We start from the raw sequence: 20,797 nt of genomic DNA, 5'->3' as shown, positions 1-20,797 counted from the left end.
TTTTCTTTTGAACTGTGATTGATGATTATACCGGCATCGCATTTCTTTTCTTTTGTGTGCACCTACGGTATGTTGATTTTATCGGGTAGCCAAGTCGTCTGATAATGCATTGAGCAATTCTGACGTACTGAGCACCTCAGGAGAGTATCTTGTCTTCTTCGACCCTGCGAGGGTCGGGCTCCCTTCGCCTTCCATGCTACACGTGGAGAGGGACGCGGGCACATCAGCTACATGGATGGGTAGGAAACTCGCAATCCAAGTTACATGTGTACATAAAAAATAAAAGATCTTGAATTGCAATCCATTTCAATGCATTCGTTTATTTGGCAAGGCACTGGAGTCCAATTCAATGGCTGAATATAGACATCCAAACAAAGCCTAATAGTAACTGAACACTTGCAGCTCACTCCGGGCATAAAACCCGAATCCCGAATCCCGAACCCGAATATCCCGATCCCGAACCCGTATATCCCGAACCCGAAAAACCCGATCATGTATTCGGGAAGGTGTTTCAATTTCCCGAATTTACTTCAGGAAATTCGGGCCTGTGGTCTCAACACCCGAATATCCCGAGTATCCCGAAGTAGAGCCCAGCACATCAAGAAAGCCCAGCGGCCCAGCCCAATTTCCCAACCCTAACATCAAGAAAGCGTCCAGTTTCTCCTCAGTCCCCAATTCCCCACTCCCGTCCCCTTCCCCAGCCGCCACATCTCACAGTCTCACACAAAGGGCGGACTGGAGGAGGCCGTAGATCGAACTCGCCGGCGTCGCCGCCGCTCGCAAGTCGCCACTGCCGTATTCCGCCGCTCGACCGGACGCAGATCGAGCTCGTCGGGGTCGCCTCCGCTCGCAAGTCACCACTGTCGTCTTCCGCCGCTCGACCGGACACCTCCGACTTGTATCCTCGTCTACGTCTTCGTGGAGAAGCGGCAAGCTGCACCTCCAGGCTCCAGCGAACGTAAGTCCTTTTCTTTCTCCTATCCCATCTAGTATCTATCGTTGGTAGCTTAGTGGTTGGGTGCGTCTTACATAGCAGGTTTAAGCCGTCTGATCTTATCACTTGACGTTGCAGGTTGGGACATGGACTTGAGGTTGAAGTCAAGCCATAGAGATGTAGAGCAGAAATGCTGTCAAATTTTTGATGTATTCTTGTTGCTGTCAAAACGCAGAAATGTTGTTTATTGCTGTATGTCGGGCTATTCAGGAATTTCCCGATCCCGAACCCGAATTTTCGGGTACCCGAATTATCGGGAGGCAAATATTATGCTACATTTTCGGGTGTCACTTTGTAGATCCCGAATTCGTTTTTTCCCGAATTTCCCGTCCCGAACTTTCGGGAATTCCCGAACGCCCGGAGTGACTTGCAGCAGTGTTGTTGAGAACAGAGCACATAATATAAGAAAGTACTATCCATCAATCCATGAATGTTGTTGATCATTGGTGAATGGAGTAACTAATTTCTGACTTTGTCAGCTATAAAACTTAGTTGGAACAAAAGGGTGAACAAACCCAAAAAAAAATGCATTCCTAGGAAATGCCAGAGCAGCCAAAAGAAAGTGCACTCCAAAAAAACAAAAACAAAAAGAGCAATGAGGAAAGTGCTTGGAGGAACATAGCCCAAAGTCAACTTGCTTTCCACTGAGGTTAGAGATCAGTAGGGAACTGATAGAGAAGGGGAAAGAGTCTGCATTACTACTCTAGTACACGATGCTATGGGCCAATGAGTATAACTGTAGATGATGACTGAGATCTGTGCTTTCAAGACATCATGCTGGAGTCCTTGATAATTTCATATAGTGAGATCACAATCTCAATAGTCAGTAGTATTATAACGCCCCACTCCAGCAAATCTGATCTTCTATTTTGGAGCACTTCTTGAAGAAAATGAATGTTGTGCTGTTATAACAATATTTATAAGTAAACGAGAACTTGAAAAGAACAAAACAAATCAAATATTGCACTCAAGAAGAACAAGCACATTACCTCCACGAATTTCAGTTTGAAGTCCAGGCTTCCAAAACGTTGATTCAGTTCATATTCTTCCCGAAGATACTCCAAAATTTGCGCGTAATTCGAATTTTTCCAAGCAATTTCAGACCTGTCAAAAAGATATTACGATAGAAAACAAGTAGATGCTATCTGATGTAGTGCAATTCAGTGATTAACTTTAAAGTATCTTTTTTCATGTTTGTCTTGGCTAATCCTGAGGCTAGTAAAACAGAGAATCATGGTGTATTTTCAGGTTATTTGAACCTCGATGTACCAGACAAGGCTAGTAACACAGAGAACCACGGCACTGTGTCATTACTAGGTTTTGTGACCAAAAGCATCAAGCTTTATTGGAAGCAAGGCAAAAGGTTTTCAGTGAACAGCATAAATGAATGCTACTGGCTATTTTTTCCAAAAACGGTGACATGTGAGTATCACACTGGTCTATGGATATGATATACTCCTACCTGAGTAGCATCTCAAGTTACATGTTTTCTTATCTTTTAGACAGAGTTACATGTCTAAAACGTATGGTACATGTGACAGAATATGCAGGAGGAGGGAGTGTGACCCTTGGAGTATAGATGGCATACCTGTCAAAAAGGCCAAGCCTGATGATAACATCCGCAAGATTAGAGTTAGCCTTGCCCACAAGTTGAAAGAGCTTCTTTCTTTTCATTGTGAAGTCCCCAGTCTTCTCCATGACACGATTGATTTCAGTAAATTCCTCAACCATATCATCAACCTATAAAGTAGCATCTTAAACTTTAGGAATAAAATTGAAACCTTGCAACCACATGGCAGTAGGTTGTTGCCTCTGCTAAATCAAAGTACCTGCCGTATGTAATGATCGAGAGCGATACTTTGACCGAGAACACTTGAAATGATGCGAATTCCATCAGTGTCTACACTTTTAAGAGCTATATAATCAAGCCCTCCTTTCATCCATGTTGTCAGGGATGGCTTCTCAACCACTGCATAATCTGGTCATTGTGAAATAAATGGCATCGCGTGAGAATACAGAGCAGGTTCAATGTTACAAAAGCAGCTTAAGCGCTAAGACCTTTAGCAACCATTATTCTGTCTGGATGTTTGCTCTCTTAGCAACTACTAAAATAATAGGCCAGACAGTGAATAGCATGGGCATACCGTCTTTTCTCATCTCTGGAAGCCATCCCGAAGCATGATTCCTGATCATATCAAGATAATGCTCAGCTTCATGATCAGCAATATTAAAAAGCACGGCAGAGCCATATTGGAAGACAACCACGTAGCGATAGCAAAATCTGTTATCCCTCACTCCAATGTCCTACAAAAAACGATAGGTAAAGGAGGCTGGCTTATCTCTTATAGTCTTATGTACACTACAATAGCACGTTCAGCAAATGATCAAACATGTATAAGATTCTTGGCCCGCAAAATATGCAGTGCTGATCCACTAACCATGATCTCTGGAGGGAATTCAGAGTACCGGAGCGCGATGTAATTTAGCGATCGGGTCGATTGAGGTACCACGTCGCTGAAATGTTCCGCCTGCATGCTCTTCAAATCAATGCTGTCACAGAGGTGGAGCAACAAAATCAAACAATCGTTTCACTCCTCTGCACAATATCACCGTGGGAGTTCATGACAATGTTACATGATAAAATGGATGAACACAGTAGCACGGTAGCAAGCTTTTCCTTTCAGACAAACCATCAAACACCTAGTGTGCAAACACCCGCGCGTTCAATCTTTACCTGGTGGAGAGGAAGTAGGCCTTGACTGGGATGTAGCGCGAGAGGCCCTCCTCCTCCTCGTCCTGAGGAGGCGCGGGCGCCGGGGCCGCCTCCGCCGCCGCCCGGATCCAGGCCCAGTAGGCCGAGCTCCCGAGGCCAGAGTCGCGGCAGTCATGGGGCGCGGCGGCCGCGACCGCCACGGCGGATGAGAAGGGCGACGTGCGGGAAGAGAGCTGCGGCACGCGCGCCGGAGAGGGGCTCGATGGCGGCGGCCTCGTCTCGAGGAGGCGGCGGAGACGGAGGCACGCGCGCAGCCGCCCCATCGGGTTCGAGCTTCTTGGTGCCGCGCCACGACGCGAGCAGCCAAGCGAGCTCCGGTCGCCCCGTAAATCACTTGTTTTGTTCTTGCGGAGAAAGGAATGAAGGGCAAGCATGGGCTTTAAAGCCTGGAGTTCTTGACAAAGCCCGCATCTGGCGCGGCCCGTTAACAGGACTAATTTTTTTTATACCTGAAAATGAAAATCCTGCCAATCACGAGCTTTAGGGAGAAATAACTGTTTTCTGGTGATCGTACCTTTCTTTCTTTTTTTTTGCGGGAAACCAAGTTTATATTAAGTAGCAACAGAGTTACAGTCTTTGCGAACAACATCAGTGAGCACATCAGGAAAGTTTCTAAACCAAAATTGAGTTAATCTCGCTTCTCTTCCCATCTTTGCCATGTTGTGTCCAGCTACGTTCTGGCTTCTGTCTATTTTCTTGATAGCAACATCCCTCTCCCCCAAGCCTGCTCTGATGTCTCTGATTAGATGCACTAGAGATGAATGGTTGTTCTCATTTGACAGGAGCATAGTCACCGCCGTTGCGCAGTCCATCTCCAGATCTATCGGTTCTGCCGACCAGACTAAGGCTAATTTCAGCCCTTCATTGCAGGCTGCCAATTCAGCTTCTAAAGCCGAAGCACAATTTTGTAGGCTTCGACAAGCGGTGAAAATAACCTCCCCTCTATCATCACGGAGTACCATGCCGCACACCTGCCTGCCCTGTACCCTGCATATAGCTCCCGTCCACATTCAGTTTGAGTCGCCCTCTTTGCGGTCTGGACCATTGTTTCATGGTTTTTGGCTCCTGATCCTTTGCCTTGTGTGTCGCCCTTCTTCCTGAGTATGATATCACCTGTTTACCCTTGCAAGCATCAGCTTCTGGAAAGTGTTTAATCATCGTACCTTTCTTTCAACTTGTTTCAATGAACAAGTGGATCTTTATATGTATATTTAGCCTTTAAACCTTCGTCGAGGTGGCGTCGAATAAAGATCGTAGCCTTAGTTTCATTTTGGCTAGATTCTTTCTTTTCTTCTTTGATTGTTTCACCGAGCTCATTGATATTCAAGTGAATTTCAGCATCTAGTACCCATGCCGGTGATGTCCAAAGCCACAAAATCGTGTTTGGCAAGATTTGACATAGAAAACTACAACATACAAAATGTGAAATATAAATCACATTAACAAGAACAAGAACATATTCAAATAAAGAGTGGTCAAATAATACATTTTATGGTGACTTCGATGGTATTGATTTGAGATTCTAAATGTTGATATTTTTATCACAAATTTGCTAATGGGTGCCGGTGTGGGCACTTCGGTCTGAACCTCCATAGCCCTTTGGAAAGGAGTTTGGTGGCTACATTGGAGATGTTCTAAATCTCACTTCGCCTCCCAACTCGTACTTCGGCATAATTTTGCAAGAACGATGCTCCATACAATCTTTCAATTAGATTCTTTTTGTTGACAATGTGTATGTTATAGTAGCTTGCTAGAGTACAGTTCTTTGGATTTTTTGAACTCGAAGTCATATTTATGAACTCGGTGTAGAAATTCCTCAGGAAAGTAACACTTCGTCGATAGAAAAAGAAACTCATGTCCGCAAAGAAATGAGATTTCTAAAAATTCTAATTATTTTTTTGAAAGAAGGCTGGGAAACCCTGGCATCTACATCAAAAATGATGCACACAACCCTCTTTATTAAAGTTGATGCAAAGCAAAGGCCAAAATCATCAACAAGTATAATACGTAACATAGACAACATCACATGATATGAATTTAACACCTACGAACTATGTCGACTTCTTATGCGTCAACACATTCAGAAAGGGAAGCATGTCCTCGCGCCGCCATCATCAACTCCGGTTCGAATAGCCAATACAAAGATTTTCATCCTAGATTCTGAAACCAACCATTGAACGCCAACACACCGATAAGGAAACGACACCTTCGACAAGGTAACAACGTCAATTCCTTAAAGGCTAGGACACAAGTTTCCACCCCCTATGTGAATCGGTGCTTGGTTCACCATCTTAATGTTGGAACATAGTCGCAATAGTCATTATACAATTTCTAAATACCCCTACTTATTTGAAATCGTCATTATACTCCGACATTTTTGGTGCGGAATGTCTTTGCCTGCATCAACAACATACTTCATCTTTCAAGCCCCTATCATTCTAGCTGATCTGCTTATGCTTCAAGCATAAGTTCCCCTTACCTTTTTCCCACTCGATAACATTATTTGTGTGTGCTTTCGGAGACATGCTCTAAAGCCATCCTACCTAAGCTACCTTTATCCTGACTATCGAATAACCTTGAGCCCACCAGGATAATGGTTCTACCAAAGGGAAAATCTTTGTGACCGAGCATTATTGAGAACAAGCAAGTGCGTGTGCACTTGCCCTATCTCACAGCCTCCCACGATAGCTGCTTTGGTTGATTTTCTTGTTTCATTGCTAGATTTATTTTGCTGCAGAAATTGCTCCCTGATTATTTTGCTGTGCAGCTGGGCAGTAACGTGCGTCTGTACACTGCGCATGGGACCGATTCATTGCATGGCTCACTTGTCATTGTTATTGTGTGTCTTATTTCCGATCCCTGTGTTTGGCATCGGGTGAGCTGCGCGCTGCTAGTGGAGGAGCCTGACACTGTCCTTTTCTCGGTTCGCTGCGCCAAACGCGGGTGTTGCCTTGTCTATGCTTCTGCATGTAGGCCTTATTAGTTCCTGGGCCCACCTGTCTGTGTCGGTTTGGCTTGGAAGAAATGTCCAATGGACATATGTTTTGCTGCGCATGTGCACATCCTTTTAGGCCTTTCTCTGCCCCTCTTCTGTCCTGACTCCTGACCCACCCGCTTGTCCTCTCCTTCTGCTCTCGTCTTCCTCCAGCTGAGCTGCTCAGCCGCGTCGCCGCGCCATCTCCCGGAGGAAGCTCAGCGGTGGCTGACAGTAATGCGAGCAGCAGCCAAATCACAAACCTGGGGAAGAATATAGACTACAAATGCAAGGTCTCTTTTTTTCCTCCCCATCTCCTTGTCATTCTCTCCCAAAGTTTTTCGAGGAGCAGCAGCTTGCCTTGATTGGATTGGGATCTAGCATGTCACGGTGTGTTACATATTGTTATTGTTGTTGTTATTGCTGCAGGTGGATGTAGTGGGAATGGACAGGCGAGGACATCATCTTTCAGTTCATATGCATGCTGGTTCGCTTGAATTGAGCCCTCCTCTGAAAGTATCGTCGTCGAGCAGAGGGGTGTTCGTCACCGGCCTCCCATGGTAGAGGGGACGGTGGTTGCAGCATCTGCAGGAGGAGGAGGGGCAAAGAAGACCGGGCTCCTTAGAGCATCCCCACTCGTTGGCGCTCCCCACGCCCAAATCCGGCGAAATTTTCGTCCGGATTGGAGGAAGATTTGGCGTGGGGAGTAGTAGTTTCCCAGCCGCGTGCCCAGGCGAAGTCGACGATGCGAATTTAAAAAACGGAAACTTGACAAACTACGGCTAAAAACGGGTGAATATAGACTAAATTTAATGATATTTATTACATTACGGGAGGAGTTCATACATAGAGGCCGAATTCGACTATATTTCGAATTCGGCTAGGGAATGCAAACGCTAATTTTAAAACACGGCGCTCTACATGCCGAAATGGCGGTAGAACACCGTGTAGTCGCCGCCGTCGTCGTTGGCCTTCGGCTGCGCGGCCTGGCTGCTGCTGCCCTGGCCGGCGTCTCCCCACCCCGGGGACGGCTTGTACCAGTCGTCGTCGGAGGACTCGAGGTCGACGACGGGGACAGCGATGCCGATAGAGGGGGCATCGTGAGCACCGGGAAGTTGCCGCCCTCGATGTGCGCGAGGACGTTCGCCAACGTCCTTTCCGGCGCGCTCCACCACCGTCGGCGGCCCGCGGCGTTGTTGCGCGCGGCGGAGGCGGCGGGCCGTCGTAGGCCGCCGGCTCCCGCTCCCACCGCCGGAGGAAGTAGGAGTTCCACCGCGTGTAGTTGTCGGGGTGGTGGCGCGGGTCGGCGCGCTCCTCGTCGGTCATCGTCATCCTCGCCTCCTCGATGGCGACGTCGAGGGCATGGCCCCGCGGCGGCGGGATTGGAACGCCGCCAGCACTTAGCCGCCAGCCGCCTCCGGGAGGCCTCGTGTCCGGCGGGCAGGGGTACCCCGCCTGGTGGAGGAGGTGCCCCTCCCACGCGTGGAGCGACCGGCGGGGAAGCCGTTGTTGGCTGCGCCGTCGTCGTCGTAGAACGCCATCTTGGGAGTAGAGGGAGAGTGGAGGGAGAGTGGAGCACGGGGTACGCCTCGCGGTGATCGGACCGGCGTATATAGGTGTGGCTGGCGCGGGGATTAAATGCCGCGTGGAATGCGACGCGTCCGCGGCGAGCTGACCGGCGGCAGCCTTTAGTGCGCGCGGAAGACGATGCGTGCGCGGAAGACGACGACATTAACTCGCCGCGTGGCCGGCGAATGCGGACCGGCGGCGAGGCTTTACGGCGCGCGGAAGACGATGCGATGAGGACGACGATCGGTTTCTCTCGCCGACAAGTTGGGGCCACCGGATGCGCGGGAAGTTGCCTCGCCGTTTCGCGCGCTTTCGTTTCGTCCGGAGTCTCCGAGCGCTCCCGGGGGCCGGGGATGGCGTGGGATCGCCGGATGGATTTAGGCCCAAATCCGGACGAAAACGAGGAACCGGGGGCGCGACTGGGCCGAATTACGCCGTCCGGATGGAAAAAACGCTCGCCGGGGGCCTGTTCGGGGGGACGAGTGGAGATGCTCTTACTCTCTGTCCACGTTGAGGGGTTGGACACAGGGGGCGGGGAGCAAGGCATCTCCCTCCACTTTTTTTGGTAAGTTAGTCGATAACCGTCCGGCCTCCTCAAGATTTCTCCGCAGTGTCGAAGCGCTGGATACCGCTGCAATCGTCAGGCCATCCGCGAGGCGCCAGATCTAGCAGGTTTGTGCCACGCCCACCATACGTTTGTTGAATTGAAATGCTCCCATGCAGGAATAGGTCCAGAAAAAAATTAGGACTAAAAACGAATTTCATGTTATGAAGAAAGGGAATACACCACCGTTAGGAAGGTGATTTCTTTGACGCCAATCTGGTCGTAGGAGCATGGCTTTCCTACATCGTAGCTACCTCTTGTATTGGGTGTCGGCGCCGTCATGACTGGCAACATCGGTCGTGGGTGTGTAGTCACAGTTGCGGGATTGTCGACCGAGGCGGTGGAATCTAGGAGCGTGCCGCCGAGGACAATGGCATTGGGGCTCTGGATCGGCTGCGACGTGCTGCAGATGAGCTAACACATAGTACATATGGTAAGTTGGCGATGGACTTCTGATTGGATTGTTGAGTCTGCTCTGAATCCCCGTTCTTTTCCTTCTTAGGTTCTTGCATATATGTATTAGTTTTTCATCACTTCACATACAAACATTCTGATTCCTTAATATCTCAAGCAAAAATGTGATCTAAAAAGTTATGTGCATATACTCCCATGGTATATTTTCTGGACTGGTCTGCTCACGTTCATACTCTGGCATATAATACTTGCTGGTATTTCACTGAAGTAGATTTGTCTGGTTGTACTTTTCCTCTGTTTGCACACAGATTTTTAAAAAAAATATACACCACATTTTCTTCAAAAATTGATGGCTCAACTAATCTTATCTTCCTGCATCACCAGTAGTTCTATTTACATGCTGTACTCACATATCGTTATGTCGTCTTATTTCACTTGTTCATATATAAGAGTTGTTTCGCCCCCCTCCTCATATGATTAGTCTTTCAAACAACAGTGTCAGTATACTGTTGTTATTGCAATGCTTATGCTTGTTATTACTTGCTACAGCTTGTACATCTATTATCGGATGGGCCAGGACCTTCTACCTCGGTTAGAGTGCCAGGAACAAGAGGATGCAGCTGGTTGTGCCCCTCTCTATCTACATGCTCGCCTCTATGATTTTGTGTCTGAAGCCACTGCTTTCACGAACATTGTCGTCTCCTGTGCTGGTGAGAACTTGGCAGACTCCTCAAGTCACATCTCCCCCTCCCTTGTTAAATTGTGTGCTAGAGTTTCTTCCCTTTCTTTGCGTCAGATAAGAAATATGTGGTAGCGTATAAGTTGAAATACAAAGGATGGACCGGAAGCTCAATTAAAGCATTGGATTGAAGGTATACTTTGATTGTTTATTCTTTCCATTTTGTTATGCATGTCCACAGTGATTGAAGCATCCAGATCCAGATCAATACTACTGGTTTAGTGTTATTTTTACGCTTGATGATGCAGTTACATGTGGTAATTATAAAATTTTAAAGGCACCCAAATTATTGGCATGTACTACCAAATGGATGAATCAACATTTTCGCGTGGTACTATGATTCAGAAGGTTTGTGGTACTATGGACACTGAGGTTTCTGTGTTCAATAAAGAACTATACTTTCCTTAGTGAGTTTTTGATGCATATGAAGGAACAAGTAAATGACTACGTTTTTTTAATCTTTGAAGAATCTCGATTTAAGATAGAATAGCATGAAGCAGAATGTAAAATTGCGGGTGCTAACTGAATTCTCTACTCTACACTAATTGGACAAAAAAAATGTTTTGTTAGTAGTCCGTTCAAAATAAAATGTTTCATTATTTTTCAAAGTTCTTTTAAGGCGCTAATTGAATTCTCTACTCTTTGTCTATTCTTTCAGAAAGCACTCCCTGAATTCTGGTTGCACTTTATAATGGAAGGCCTGCTGATGGAAAGATCAACTAATGATGGAATCCCCCAAAGGTACATTTCCAAAAGTCACATATTCATGTGACCTTTATGTATATATTTGTTAAGCTAGGCATCTTTTGAAATTAAGTATCCATTTTTGGATAATGACCAAACAAATACAGTTTAGGTGAAACAAGTAAAATGCTAGATCTATAATGGGATGCCATTCAATACTATGCGCTGCAAAGTGCATATTCCTACTTTCTTGTTCCTGGAACTTCATGTTTACTTTATTACTGATTGCTGATAGAATCAATCTGATGAGTCATGGGACTATGCTTTAATCTATTCCTTGTTAGATATACTTACCACTGAATTGGCGTACCCAATGCACTATTACCCATATATGTTGATGATTGGATGTGCTGACCGCAAAATTTGAAATTCTGCTGATAAGGTTTGATTCATGTTTTGTGTGGTTCCAAAGTATCAATTACAAATTTGTGCATTGTGGAGGGTATCGGCTTTTTTGTTACCATTTGATTTTTCAGGCTTCTAATATATATGCACCCTTGGTGAAGCATGGACTGCAATAACAATACCATTTGGTAAACTTTGCAGGTCGATAAACTGAAAGTTTTGCATATTCCCTTTTGTAATTCACCCTCCAAAGGAAAGAGAAGGTGTATTGTGGAGCTTCCATACAATTTTTCTATATTTGTATTAGACTGGTCAGATACCTCATTGATGATTTTATTTCAGTGTATATCTTTGCCAATGTAAAGTGCAAAGTGTACTCTTGGTATTGCCTTCATTGCAAAATTCAATGTAACGTTCGTGGTGTGTCCAGTAAAGATGTTGTGCCGTTTTTGGGCCATTTAAGTATTTAACTATGGAGAGTTTACTGTGCAAGTGGATCTAAATAATAAATAAAGAAAAGTAAATATGCAGCTGCTTCTATTGATTGTTTATCATAGTGCTAAATGTAAGGAACATGCCTGCATAGGGTGTAGTTGTCCGACCCAGTATATTTACTTTCATGTGCATGAATTGGGACGCACAACTCCAGCGAGGAGGCGCCCCAAGGGGCGCCCCAACCACTAGTTGTTTATAGAGTCTGTGATGGGATGCAAATAAGAGGGATGCCCCACTTGAGAGAGAAAGCTGTTTCAGTAAATCCACAGATCTGAACCTTTGAGCTAGGAAAGTCAAACTGGTAAGCTGACATTGTTTTTCACATGCAGTACCTGCACTGAAGTCATCGTTCCTACGGCGTGTATTTTCTCTGTTAGAGACGCTGATAAAAATAGAAACATGTTTCGGTTTGGCGTGCACTACGCACAAACGCACATCCCTCCTGTTCGTGAAAAAGTTTCTTAGAGCATCTCCAACGGGACAACGCAAACGGTCGTTCGGTTGTCGCCTACCTCTGCGCACGAAATAATGGCGATGCCACGCGTGCTGCGGTCGTCGCCTGCCTCCAGCCTATATAAACAGGGGCGCGCGCATCTTATCTTCTCCCACACTAAATCCTAGCCATCGCACAACCTCCACCGTAGCGCCGCTGTCGCTCAACCTCCACCTTTACCACCATGAGCAGCGCCGGTCGCGGCCAGGCTGACCTAACGTTTAGTCACCTCGTCGATGTCCTGATAGTATTTTAGGAGATTATTTTTCTGAATCGTCAACTGAACTAAGTGTATTTTTCCCCAGAACATTTGACGCTGAGCTAGCTTCTCTTGCCTGCTTGGCGAATCGCCATATCGTTGACAAGTGGATCCAACCAAATACACACTGGTCAGTGCTGACACGCACATCGTTGCATCATTGCTGAGTGGATTATACAGGATCCTCTGCGCAAATCGCCTCTCAGTCTAACGAAGCAAAGCCATCATTTTCTGCTTATTACTGTTGGAATTATGTGTCCTGCAACTATATTTAAGATTACTTGGAATTATTTTATATTTGGAATACCTCATTGTGAAAATATGCATTACTTGACATAGAATTAAATATACTTGCTGGAAGATACTTAGTGCATGGTCATGCCTAAGGAAGCTGGTCGATTATCAATGGAATACAATATATTGTGTATATATTGGAAAGACTACCCAGGTACATTGATAATTGGAAGAAACATGGTCATGGATTAGGTTACAGCCCTAATAGCGACCTGCATGATTAATGGAATTTAGACATGATCATGGCGCATTGCTCACAGGTACGTGTTCCAGGGACGGAAAGGGTAGAATCCGTTAACAGACAAATTATATTGTGGTTGGTATTTTGATCTGGGCTCTAACCCGAAAACTAGTTTAAAGAACTAGGAATCTTATCTGTATAAGAGGTGGACTCTTTGGAAAAACAGTATAAGAAGGTCCCTACCCCTAGCCTCAAATATGTGAATTGTGAACGGCACCACGGATAAGCGCAGAGAAATAGGGGGTAGACTATAAAACCCTAACAATTACTGGTGCGGTTTCCTTGCGCTTGCGACGTTTCACCCATGAACTCCAGCCCTCTTTTTCTTTATGTGGATCTCAGCTCGTTAATTCTTTTGACAAAGTTATATATATATTAGTATCATGAAGCAACAACGGCAGTGGCCAAACGTCAATACGGATACACCTAGCAAAATAACAATTGCAACAAAAAAAATCTTCGCTACAACAATTTATTTTCAGCAGACGAAACACCATCAAGACAACACCATCGTCTATCTTCTCCAAAAGTGACGCTTCTAAGAAAGAAACATTGCACAAGAGCCGTCATCGTCATGATCATAGATCATAGATTTTCACCATGGAAGAGGTCCACACTCTCAAAAATAAAAATCTTCTACAAGAGCATTGCTAGACACAACCAATTAAGACTAGACCTTGAGGTTTTAACCTGAAGATTAGACACCTCGTTTATCGAAGCCAAGCCAGTATCCTCCACCCATCCGCCAGAAACCTGCAAGAATGCCAATTTTATTGAGTAATTTTCATGGATAACATTGTTTTGCCTAGCAACGGTGGAGCACTCCATACGGACCCTTCACTCCATTCACACGAAAACGTGTACACAAAACTTTAAAATTTATCATGCAATAAAAGCATTGATAATACGCATCACCTGAAACAATTAACAAGCAGAGTTACAAAGGCTTGTGCATGGTTGGGAATCGACGGGTCCTCGTCTCCTCTGCTAGCCACTCCGACGGCGGGATGTGGTGGAGATCTCGGACGTGCGCTCGACACTGTAGAAAGTTCCCTAAAGTAAGAGTTTGGTTAACCGGCGTCGTCGTAATGGTGGCTATGGCGGTGTTATGCGGAACAAAAATATATACCTGCCTCCTTACGTCCACCTCGTCAACAGTATTCTCATCGGTGGCGTTCAGGAGGGCGGAGATTTACCTGGTCACCGCTTCCCTGGAGTGGTGGATCTCGTCCAATCTACATCTGTTATAGGTTTAGTGTTAGAAGATTCAGAACAATCCAATGGTTCAATGGCGACGACTTTGGTTCTGGGGCGTTGGTCCTTAGGGGCATGTGCACGAAGACTCTGGACTATCATTGAAAACGTCAGGCCGACTCCAGTAAGAGATCAACGACAACAGTGCGTCGACGGCTCACTATGGCTGCATTAGTGGTTTTTAGGTGGTCCAATGATCTTGATGTAATTTTTATTATATTTGAGGTGCTTTGTACTTCTTATGAACTCAATAAATATATTTGGATCTTTCCCGCAAAAAAAAGCTTAGGGTTTTAATAGCCGTTTTATTTTTGGCCTCCGCATCAATGAAGATAACATCGTTTGCAATAAGTGATATTTGACCGTTCGTTCAACAATGAGATCTTCTTTCCGCCGTCAATGGTGGTGTTGGAAGATTAAATTTATTTTGCTATGGTACTTCAGATCTTTCTTTGCTAAATTAATTTTGGATTTTCTTGCATGGTTGCCGTCACAATATTTTCTCCCGCTATTATATCCTAGATAATGGTGATTCATACTCTTGACTCTCGAGCGACGCCAACCAGGTTGCTCGTTGATTTTCCCCGAAATATTACTGTGTTGGTACTTTTGCCGATGTTGGTTACTTTATTGGTTGCGTCGTGTGCGTGTCTTGGCATTGCGGCTCAAAACTATGGGAGAAATCTCATTAGTATTTACAATTTTGTGGTTTGATATCTTTTGGTTGAACTAGCTAGAGTATGGAATTTCACATTGTACCGGAGGGGTGCGTTAGATGATGACAAGACGGAGAAAGCGCAAGAATTTAAATCAGACACCAGACACCGCTTCACTTCTGCTACAACTAAGTCGGAATGTTAGGATTTGCGATATGTATATGGATTTGAGGTAGGCTAGGATATTTTATACCTCTTTTATATATCACTTGAGGATCATTGCAATACAACAATCACTAGTAGGAAAACCCTTATAGGCGAAGCTTAGTTCTGTGGCGCACCGTTTTGAGTGCGCCACAGAAACTTATTTTGTGGCGCACGAAGCTCGGTGCGCCACAGAAATAGCTTAATTTTGTGGCGCACTACTAAACGGTGCGCCACAAAAACTTGGTGGGCCCCACACCCTGTCACCCCCAACCATTGGTTTTACAATTTCTACGGCGCACAAACCTCGGTGCGCCACGAAATTACTTCTTACGTGGCGCACGGCGACGGTGCGCCACAAAAATAATGTTTTACGTAGGCGCACTTTGTCTCGGTGCGCCACAGAAATAACGTGTACTATATCAAGGCCGTACCCCTCCCTCGCCACGAAGTTCCTCTCCCCTCTCTCCCCTCTCTCCCCGCGCCGCCGCCTTCCATGGCGAGCGATGCCGTCGCCGTCGCCGCCGCCGCCGCCTTCCTCCGCGATGGCCGGATGCCGCCACGCTCCACCCATCCCCGCCACCAGCAGCACAAGCCGCTGCGGCGTGGAGGAGGAGGGGCCGGCGCGGCGTCAAGGTGGAGGAGCCGCCGCCGCGTCAAGGTGGAAGAGCCGCCGCGACCTCCACCCCTGCCGTCGTCGTCGGTGAGCTCCTCCACAACTGTCCAAATCGTCGGTAAGCTCCCTCCCCTCCCCTCCCTCTTCCTCCCGCGCGAGCACAACGTGCTCGGCGAAATGCTCGCTCGGTTGGCTCTGGATGCATTTCGCTGCTAGTGATGCTTAGTTGTTAATCTTGATGCTACTTGGTTCATTTGTTGGCTCTGGATGCATTGCTGCTAGTGATGCATTGCTACTCGGTTGGTTCATTTGATGCTACTTGGTTCATTTGTTGTGCTCGGTGAGGTTAGCTCGTTAATCTTGATGGCTTATTACTACTGGTTCATTTGTTGTGCTCGGTGAGGTTAATCGTTAACAATTTTCTTGATGGGTTCATAGGAATTTGATGCTACTTGTTCATTTAAATGCTTGTTGTGCTCGAGTGAGGTTAACTGGTTCATAGGAATTTAAATGCATGAAATGCTACTGGTGGGTTTGTATACATACATATTTATAGTTGCTCTTGGTTGGCCTGGGATTAGTTTTCTGGACCCCAAGTAATTCTCTGTTGGGATTAGTTTTCTGGACCCCAAGTTTTTTGGACCCCTGATGATTTACTTGATGGATTCTTGTGAGCTTATGGTATGCTTATAATGCTCTGATTAGTGGGGATGCTTACTTGGATCATGTGCATATAGTTCATATAGTTCCCTAAAAATAAAGAATGCTCCCTGGCCGGAAGCTTGATGTCTTAGCTCAGCCAATGATGCAAAGGCTGAGGCAAAAACTTGGATAAGAACATATACTAAAATGTGTGATTTAAATGGAATGCTTATGATGGTTACTACCAAGTGATGAATAATCCCTTATGGTACCCCAGCTTTGTTTTGAACTCAACTGAGTAATGATAAATTTCTATTTCTTGTGTTGGCTTTGATGAAAATAGAGATATCCACGGTAGGGGATCATGTAAATGAATGCCACTGTGGTATCCTTTGAAGAAAAAGGACTGTTTCGATGGTTTTAAAAGGCTAGGTGGTGCTAGGTGATTCGGTTGGCTACCAAGACTTGTCTCATCCGGTTAGCTGGGATATGCTATGTGTTGTTGCTTGTTTAGGCATATCTATCACTTACTCGGATTTACTTGGTTCTTGATTGGCCTCTCTTTTGCCAGCATGATCACTTGGTCTATATACCAAGTGATGAATAATCCCTTTGGAGCATCTGCTCCATGCATGCTATGTGTGTTTGAGCATCTTGACTTATGTCCCTATGATAATGGATCATCAAATGTTCCCTTTGTCCCTGGTTGCCTCCTTAATTGATGCCTTATGATCCAAATGATCCAAGTCCCTTGCATGATCTCATTTGTCCCTAATGTTGCTTAATTAAGATGAATAAATTCCCTCTAATCACCATTTGGAGATCAAGACTAGTTCTTGATATCCATTAGTTACTTGTCAACACATGTGTTTGCATGTGTGTGTGAGCTGCTTGTAGTGTCACTTGACTATTCAAGTTTCAATGTTGGTTACTTTTCCTCTAGTGCAAGAAATGGTTGAGCGAGATGTTTATCCACTTGTTGGCCTTTATTCTTGGGTAGCTCAAAGTGTCATGCACTTATCTGGATCATCAAATGTTTCCCTTAATTTGTCCCTGGTTGCCTCCTTAATTGATGCCTTATGATCCAAATTACTATATTATTGGATTGAGTGATATGGCTACTGCTTGTTTGCTCTCCAAATGCTATATATGTGTATTTGACCATGCTTATGATGGATTTCTTTTAAGGACTCTAGCTAGATTAGAGGGGAAAAAGTTGCTGCTTTGTTGCCTATGATAATGGATCATCAAATGTTTCCCTTTGTCCCTGGTTGCCTCCTTAATTGATGCCTTATGATCCAAATGACCCAAGTCCCTTGCATGATCCCATTTGTCCCTAATGTTGCTTAAGATGAATAAATTCCCTCTAATCACCATTTGGAGATCAAGACTAGTTCTTGATTTCCATTAGCTAGACTCCAATATTAAAAATGTCTCCCAAATATGGAGACAAACATTTTAACATTACCCCAAGTGATTTACTTGTCGACGATTAGATGGTTGGTCGATCACTCGTACACTCGGGGGTGGAGCAAGTGAGGCTTGGTGTGATGGCACAAATATCAATATCTTGTGCATCCTACCTGGCCTCACTTACTCCATCTCCGGATGTTAATATTTGTTTCGACCAACAAAGTATGAGGCATTCCATTTAGTTGATACCACTTGGCTCTTTCTTCCATTTTAGTGCCGATGATTAGAATGTTCGGTCAACTGTACACTCCGGGGTGTCGCTAGTGAGCCTGGTGTGATGGCACAAATATCAATCTCTTGTGCATCCTACCGGGCCTCACTAACGCCATCCCGGGATGTTCATATTTGTTTCGACCAACAAAGTATGAGGCATTCCATTTAGTTCATACTAGCTACTTCTTAATTGCATTGGCCTTTCTTCCATTTTAGTGCCGATGATTAGAATGTTTGGTCACCTATACGCCGCAATATACTTTGTAGACGAGCCCCCCTTTCCCGGCCGCCGTTCCGTGAACGAGTCCTTGATGAGACAACAACGCCGACATGCCTCTCCGGCGCAGCACCACTTTTCTTCTCTCGCCGTCCGGTACGTGAACGAGTCCTTAATGCCAAGACGGTGCCAGCCTCCCTAGCATCATGCCGACCCCTGTTGTCGCGCTTCGGGCCGTGTCGATCATGCGCCCTGCACTCTTCGCCTTCTTGCCCGGTGAACGAATAGACTAATCGTTGGAATAAGGAAGCCGATGACGGCCGATCGCAATTTAATCTTGCGACCGGCTGTCATCGGTTTCCTTATTCCAACGATCAGCCTATTGGTTCACCGGGCAAGAAGGCGAACGATGCGGAGGCGCGGGACACACGGCTTGAAGCGCGGCAACACGGCCCGGCATAATGCTGGGCAGGCCGGCACGGTCTTTGCATCAAGGACTCGTTCACCTGGACAGCGAGGGACCGGCGTGGTTCTGCGCCGGAGATGCAGATCGGCGTTGTTGTGTCGTCAAGCACCCGTTGACGGAACGCCGACCGGGGAAAGGGGGCCCTTCCGCAAAGTATTTGTGTTGACCAACAATGTATGAGGCACATATTCTATTTTGTCATTCCATTTGCTTTGAGATTTTCAAAATGCCGATGATTAAAATGTTTGGTCACCGTACACTCGGGGGTGGCGTAAGTGAGCACTGGTAAGATAGCACAAATATCAATCTCTTGTGCATCCTACCCGGCCTCGCTTACACCATCCCTAAATGTTAATATTTGTGTTGACCAACAATGTATGAGGCACTTATTCCATTTTGTCATTCCATTTGCTTTGAGATTTTCAAAATGCCGATGATTAAAATGCTTGGTCACCGTACACTCGGGGCGGTGTTAGTGAGCCTCGTGTGATTGCACAAATATCAATCTCTTGTGCATCCTACCTGGCTCGCTAACTCCGTCCCGGAATGTTAATATTTGTTTCGACCAACAAAGTATGAGGCCCTTGTCATTCCATTTGCTTTGGTATTTTCAAAATGCCGATGATTAAAATGTTGGTCACCGTACACTTGGGGGTGGCGTAAGTGAGCCTGGTAAGATAGCACAAATATCAATCTCTTGTGCATCGGACTTGGTCTCACCGACGCCATCCCTAAATGTTAATATTTGTGTTGACCAACAATGTATGAGGCACTTATTCCATTTTGTCATTCCATTTGCTTTGACATTTTCAAAATGCCGATGATTAAAATGTTTGGTCACCGTACACTCGGGGCGGCGTAAGTGAGCTCTGGTAAGATAGCACAAATATCAATCTCTTGTGCATCGGACTTGGTCTCACTTACACCGTCCCCGAATGTTAATATTTGTGTTGACCAACAATGTATGAGGCATTTATTCCATTTCTCTTGTGCATCGGATACTTGTTGGTCTCACTTTCTTCCATTTTCATCATAGTAGGAACTGGATGGAAGGACCCCGATGCAAGCGAGCCTGGTGGGTAGAGATGACGGAGCAAAGGAGGAACCGGATGAAGACTACTTTGTATCTCGAAATTGTGAATTTTGTATGAATTAAGAGTTGTATGCAAAACATTTGACACTTGCCACTATATATGTATCTCGATCGGGCTCTAAGTAATGTGATGATGATGTCTATGTTATATCTGTGCAATGTACATGATATTTATATTATATCTGAATGTTGCTCGTATATAACCTGTGTATCCGTATTGTGTATCCGTATTGCTGTGTATAAACTGTATATGTATAGCAGGCAGCACAAAATCGTGTATAATACAAGCAAATTCTGTGGCGCACTAAGAAGCAATTCTGTGGCGCACGCTCTTCTGTGGCGCACCTAAAAACAAGTGCGCCACAGAAACCTTAATTCTGCGGCGCATGGGCAGGTGCGCCACAGAAACCTTATTTTTGTGGCGACGTTTCTGTGGCGCACCTCCCATGCGCCACAGAATTCATTTTTGGTGCGCCACTGATGAGGCTTTTCCTACTAGTGAATAAAAAAGATTTTGGCTTTTATCTATTTTGACATCTACTACTATCATATTTGTACGGTTGCCTTCGAGAAAGTGTCAAATCGCTTACTGGAAGATGAAAGATTTTGAAGATTGTTTTCTTATTTTTTAGATTGTTTCAATCGTTGGAGATAGCTCATGTATCTTTACTCGGTATTATTCGCTAGTACTATAAATATATTGACATTAATTACCAAAAAAAATATGGGCAATTAATACTGTGAAGGATTTCCAAAAAAAAGTAGAGAAATCGATGTACTGAAGGGTGGTTGTGAAAGGAGATATGCGAATCTCGACGCCTCAGTGGCGCACCAACCACTGCGCGTCACTACCTGCGTCAGTACCTGATTACTACCCCTAACGAAAAATCAAGTACTCGCCAAAATAGCTGTTGCAAAAGGAAAATGAGGGTACTTGAAAGGGTTTAAGAAACGGAAGCATCGAGAAGCGCGGTGGGGCTACCATTGACCAACCGCACCGCACTCACCTGCCCCCCTTCCAATCC

At 45.4% G+C, this 20,797-nt stretch overlaps 1 protein-coding gene and 1 long non-coding RNA gene across 4 annotated transcripts; one reads left to right on the top strand and one right to left on the bottom strand.

The window, feature by feature from the left end:
• Positions 1–1,375: 1,375 nt before the first annotated feature.
• Positions 1,376–4,030, bottom strand: LOC124661649 (protein RETARDED ROOT GROWTH, mitochondrial-like). Its single transcript, XM_047199521.1, has 7 exons — positions 3,729–4,030; positions 3,433–3,544; positions 3,139–3,298; positions 2,824–2,972; positions 2,583–2,734; positions 1,984–2,098; positions 1,376–1,896 (listed from the first exon to the last, which is right to left on the bottom strand). The coding sequence occupies exons 1-7, from the start codon at positions 4,028–4,030 to the stop codon at positions 1,759–1,761; spliced, it is 1,128 nt and encodes a 375-aa protein (XP_047055477.1). The 3' UTR covers positions 1,376–1,758.
• A 4,779-nt stretch (positions 4,031–8,809) lies between these two features.
• On the top strand, positions 8,810–11,621 carry LOC124667153. 3 transcript variants are annotated; one of them, XR_006991183.1, is made up of 6 exons: positions 8,810–8,982; positions 9,085–9,347; positions 9,878–10,038; positions 10,125–10,200; positions 10,726–10,808; positions 11,358–11,621. It is a non-coding gene; the product is annotated as an uncharacterized LOC124667153 (long non-coding RNA). The 3 variants fall into 3 exon arrangements; XR_006991182.1 differs by lacking the exon at positions 10,125–10,200; XR_006991181.1 differs by having other exon boundaries at positions 9,878–10,200.
• The last annotated feature ends 9,176 nt before the right edge of the window (positions 11,622–20,797 follow it).

The sequence above is a fragment of the Lolium rigidum genome, chromosome 6, assembly GCF_022539505.1.
Source record: "Lolium rigidum isolate FL_2022 chromosome 6, APGP_CSIRO_Lrig_0.1, whole genome shotgun sequence".
In the NCBI taxonomy this organism is placed as follows: Eukaryota; Viridiplantae; Streptophyta; class Magnoliopsida; order Poales; family Poaceae; genus Lolium; species Lolium rigidum.
The sequence above is the reverse complement of the archived record's forward strand: the minus strand, read 5'-3'. Positions and strand labels throughout refer to the sequence as shown.

What these genes read in the sequence shown, in the direction of transcription:
- LOC124661649 (XM_047199521.1), bottom strand. Translation starts at nt 4,030, where the DNA reads ATGGGGCGGCTGCGCGCGTGCCTCCGTCTCCGCCGCCTCCTCGAGACG. An exon ending in AATTCCCTCCAGAGATCATG is followed by an intron (nt 3,299 to 3,432) that starts GTTAGTGGATCA and finishes CGTTTTTTGTAG; the next exon opens with GACATTGGAGTGAGGGATAA. An exon ending in TCCAGAGATGAGAAAAGACG is followed by an intron (nt 2,973 to 3,138) that starts GTATGCCCATGC and finishes CACAATGACCAG; the next exon opens with ATTATGCAGTGGTTGAGAAG.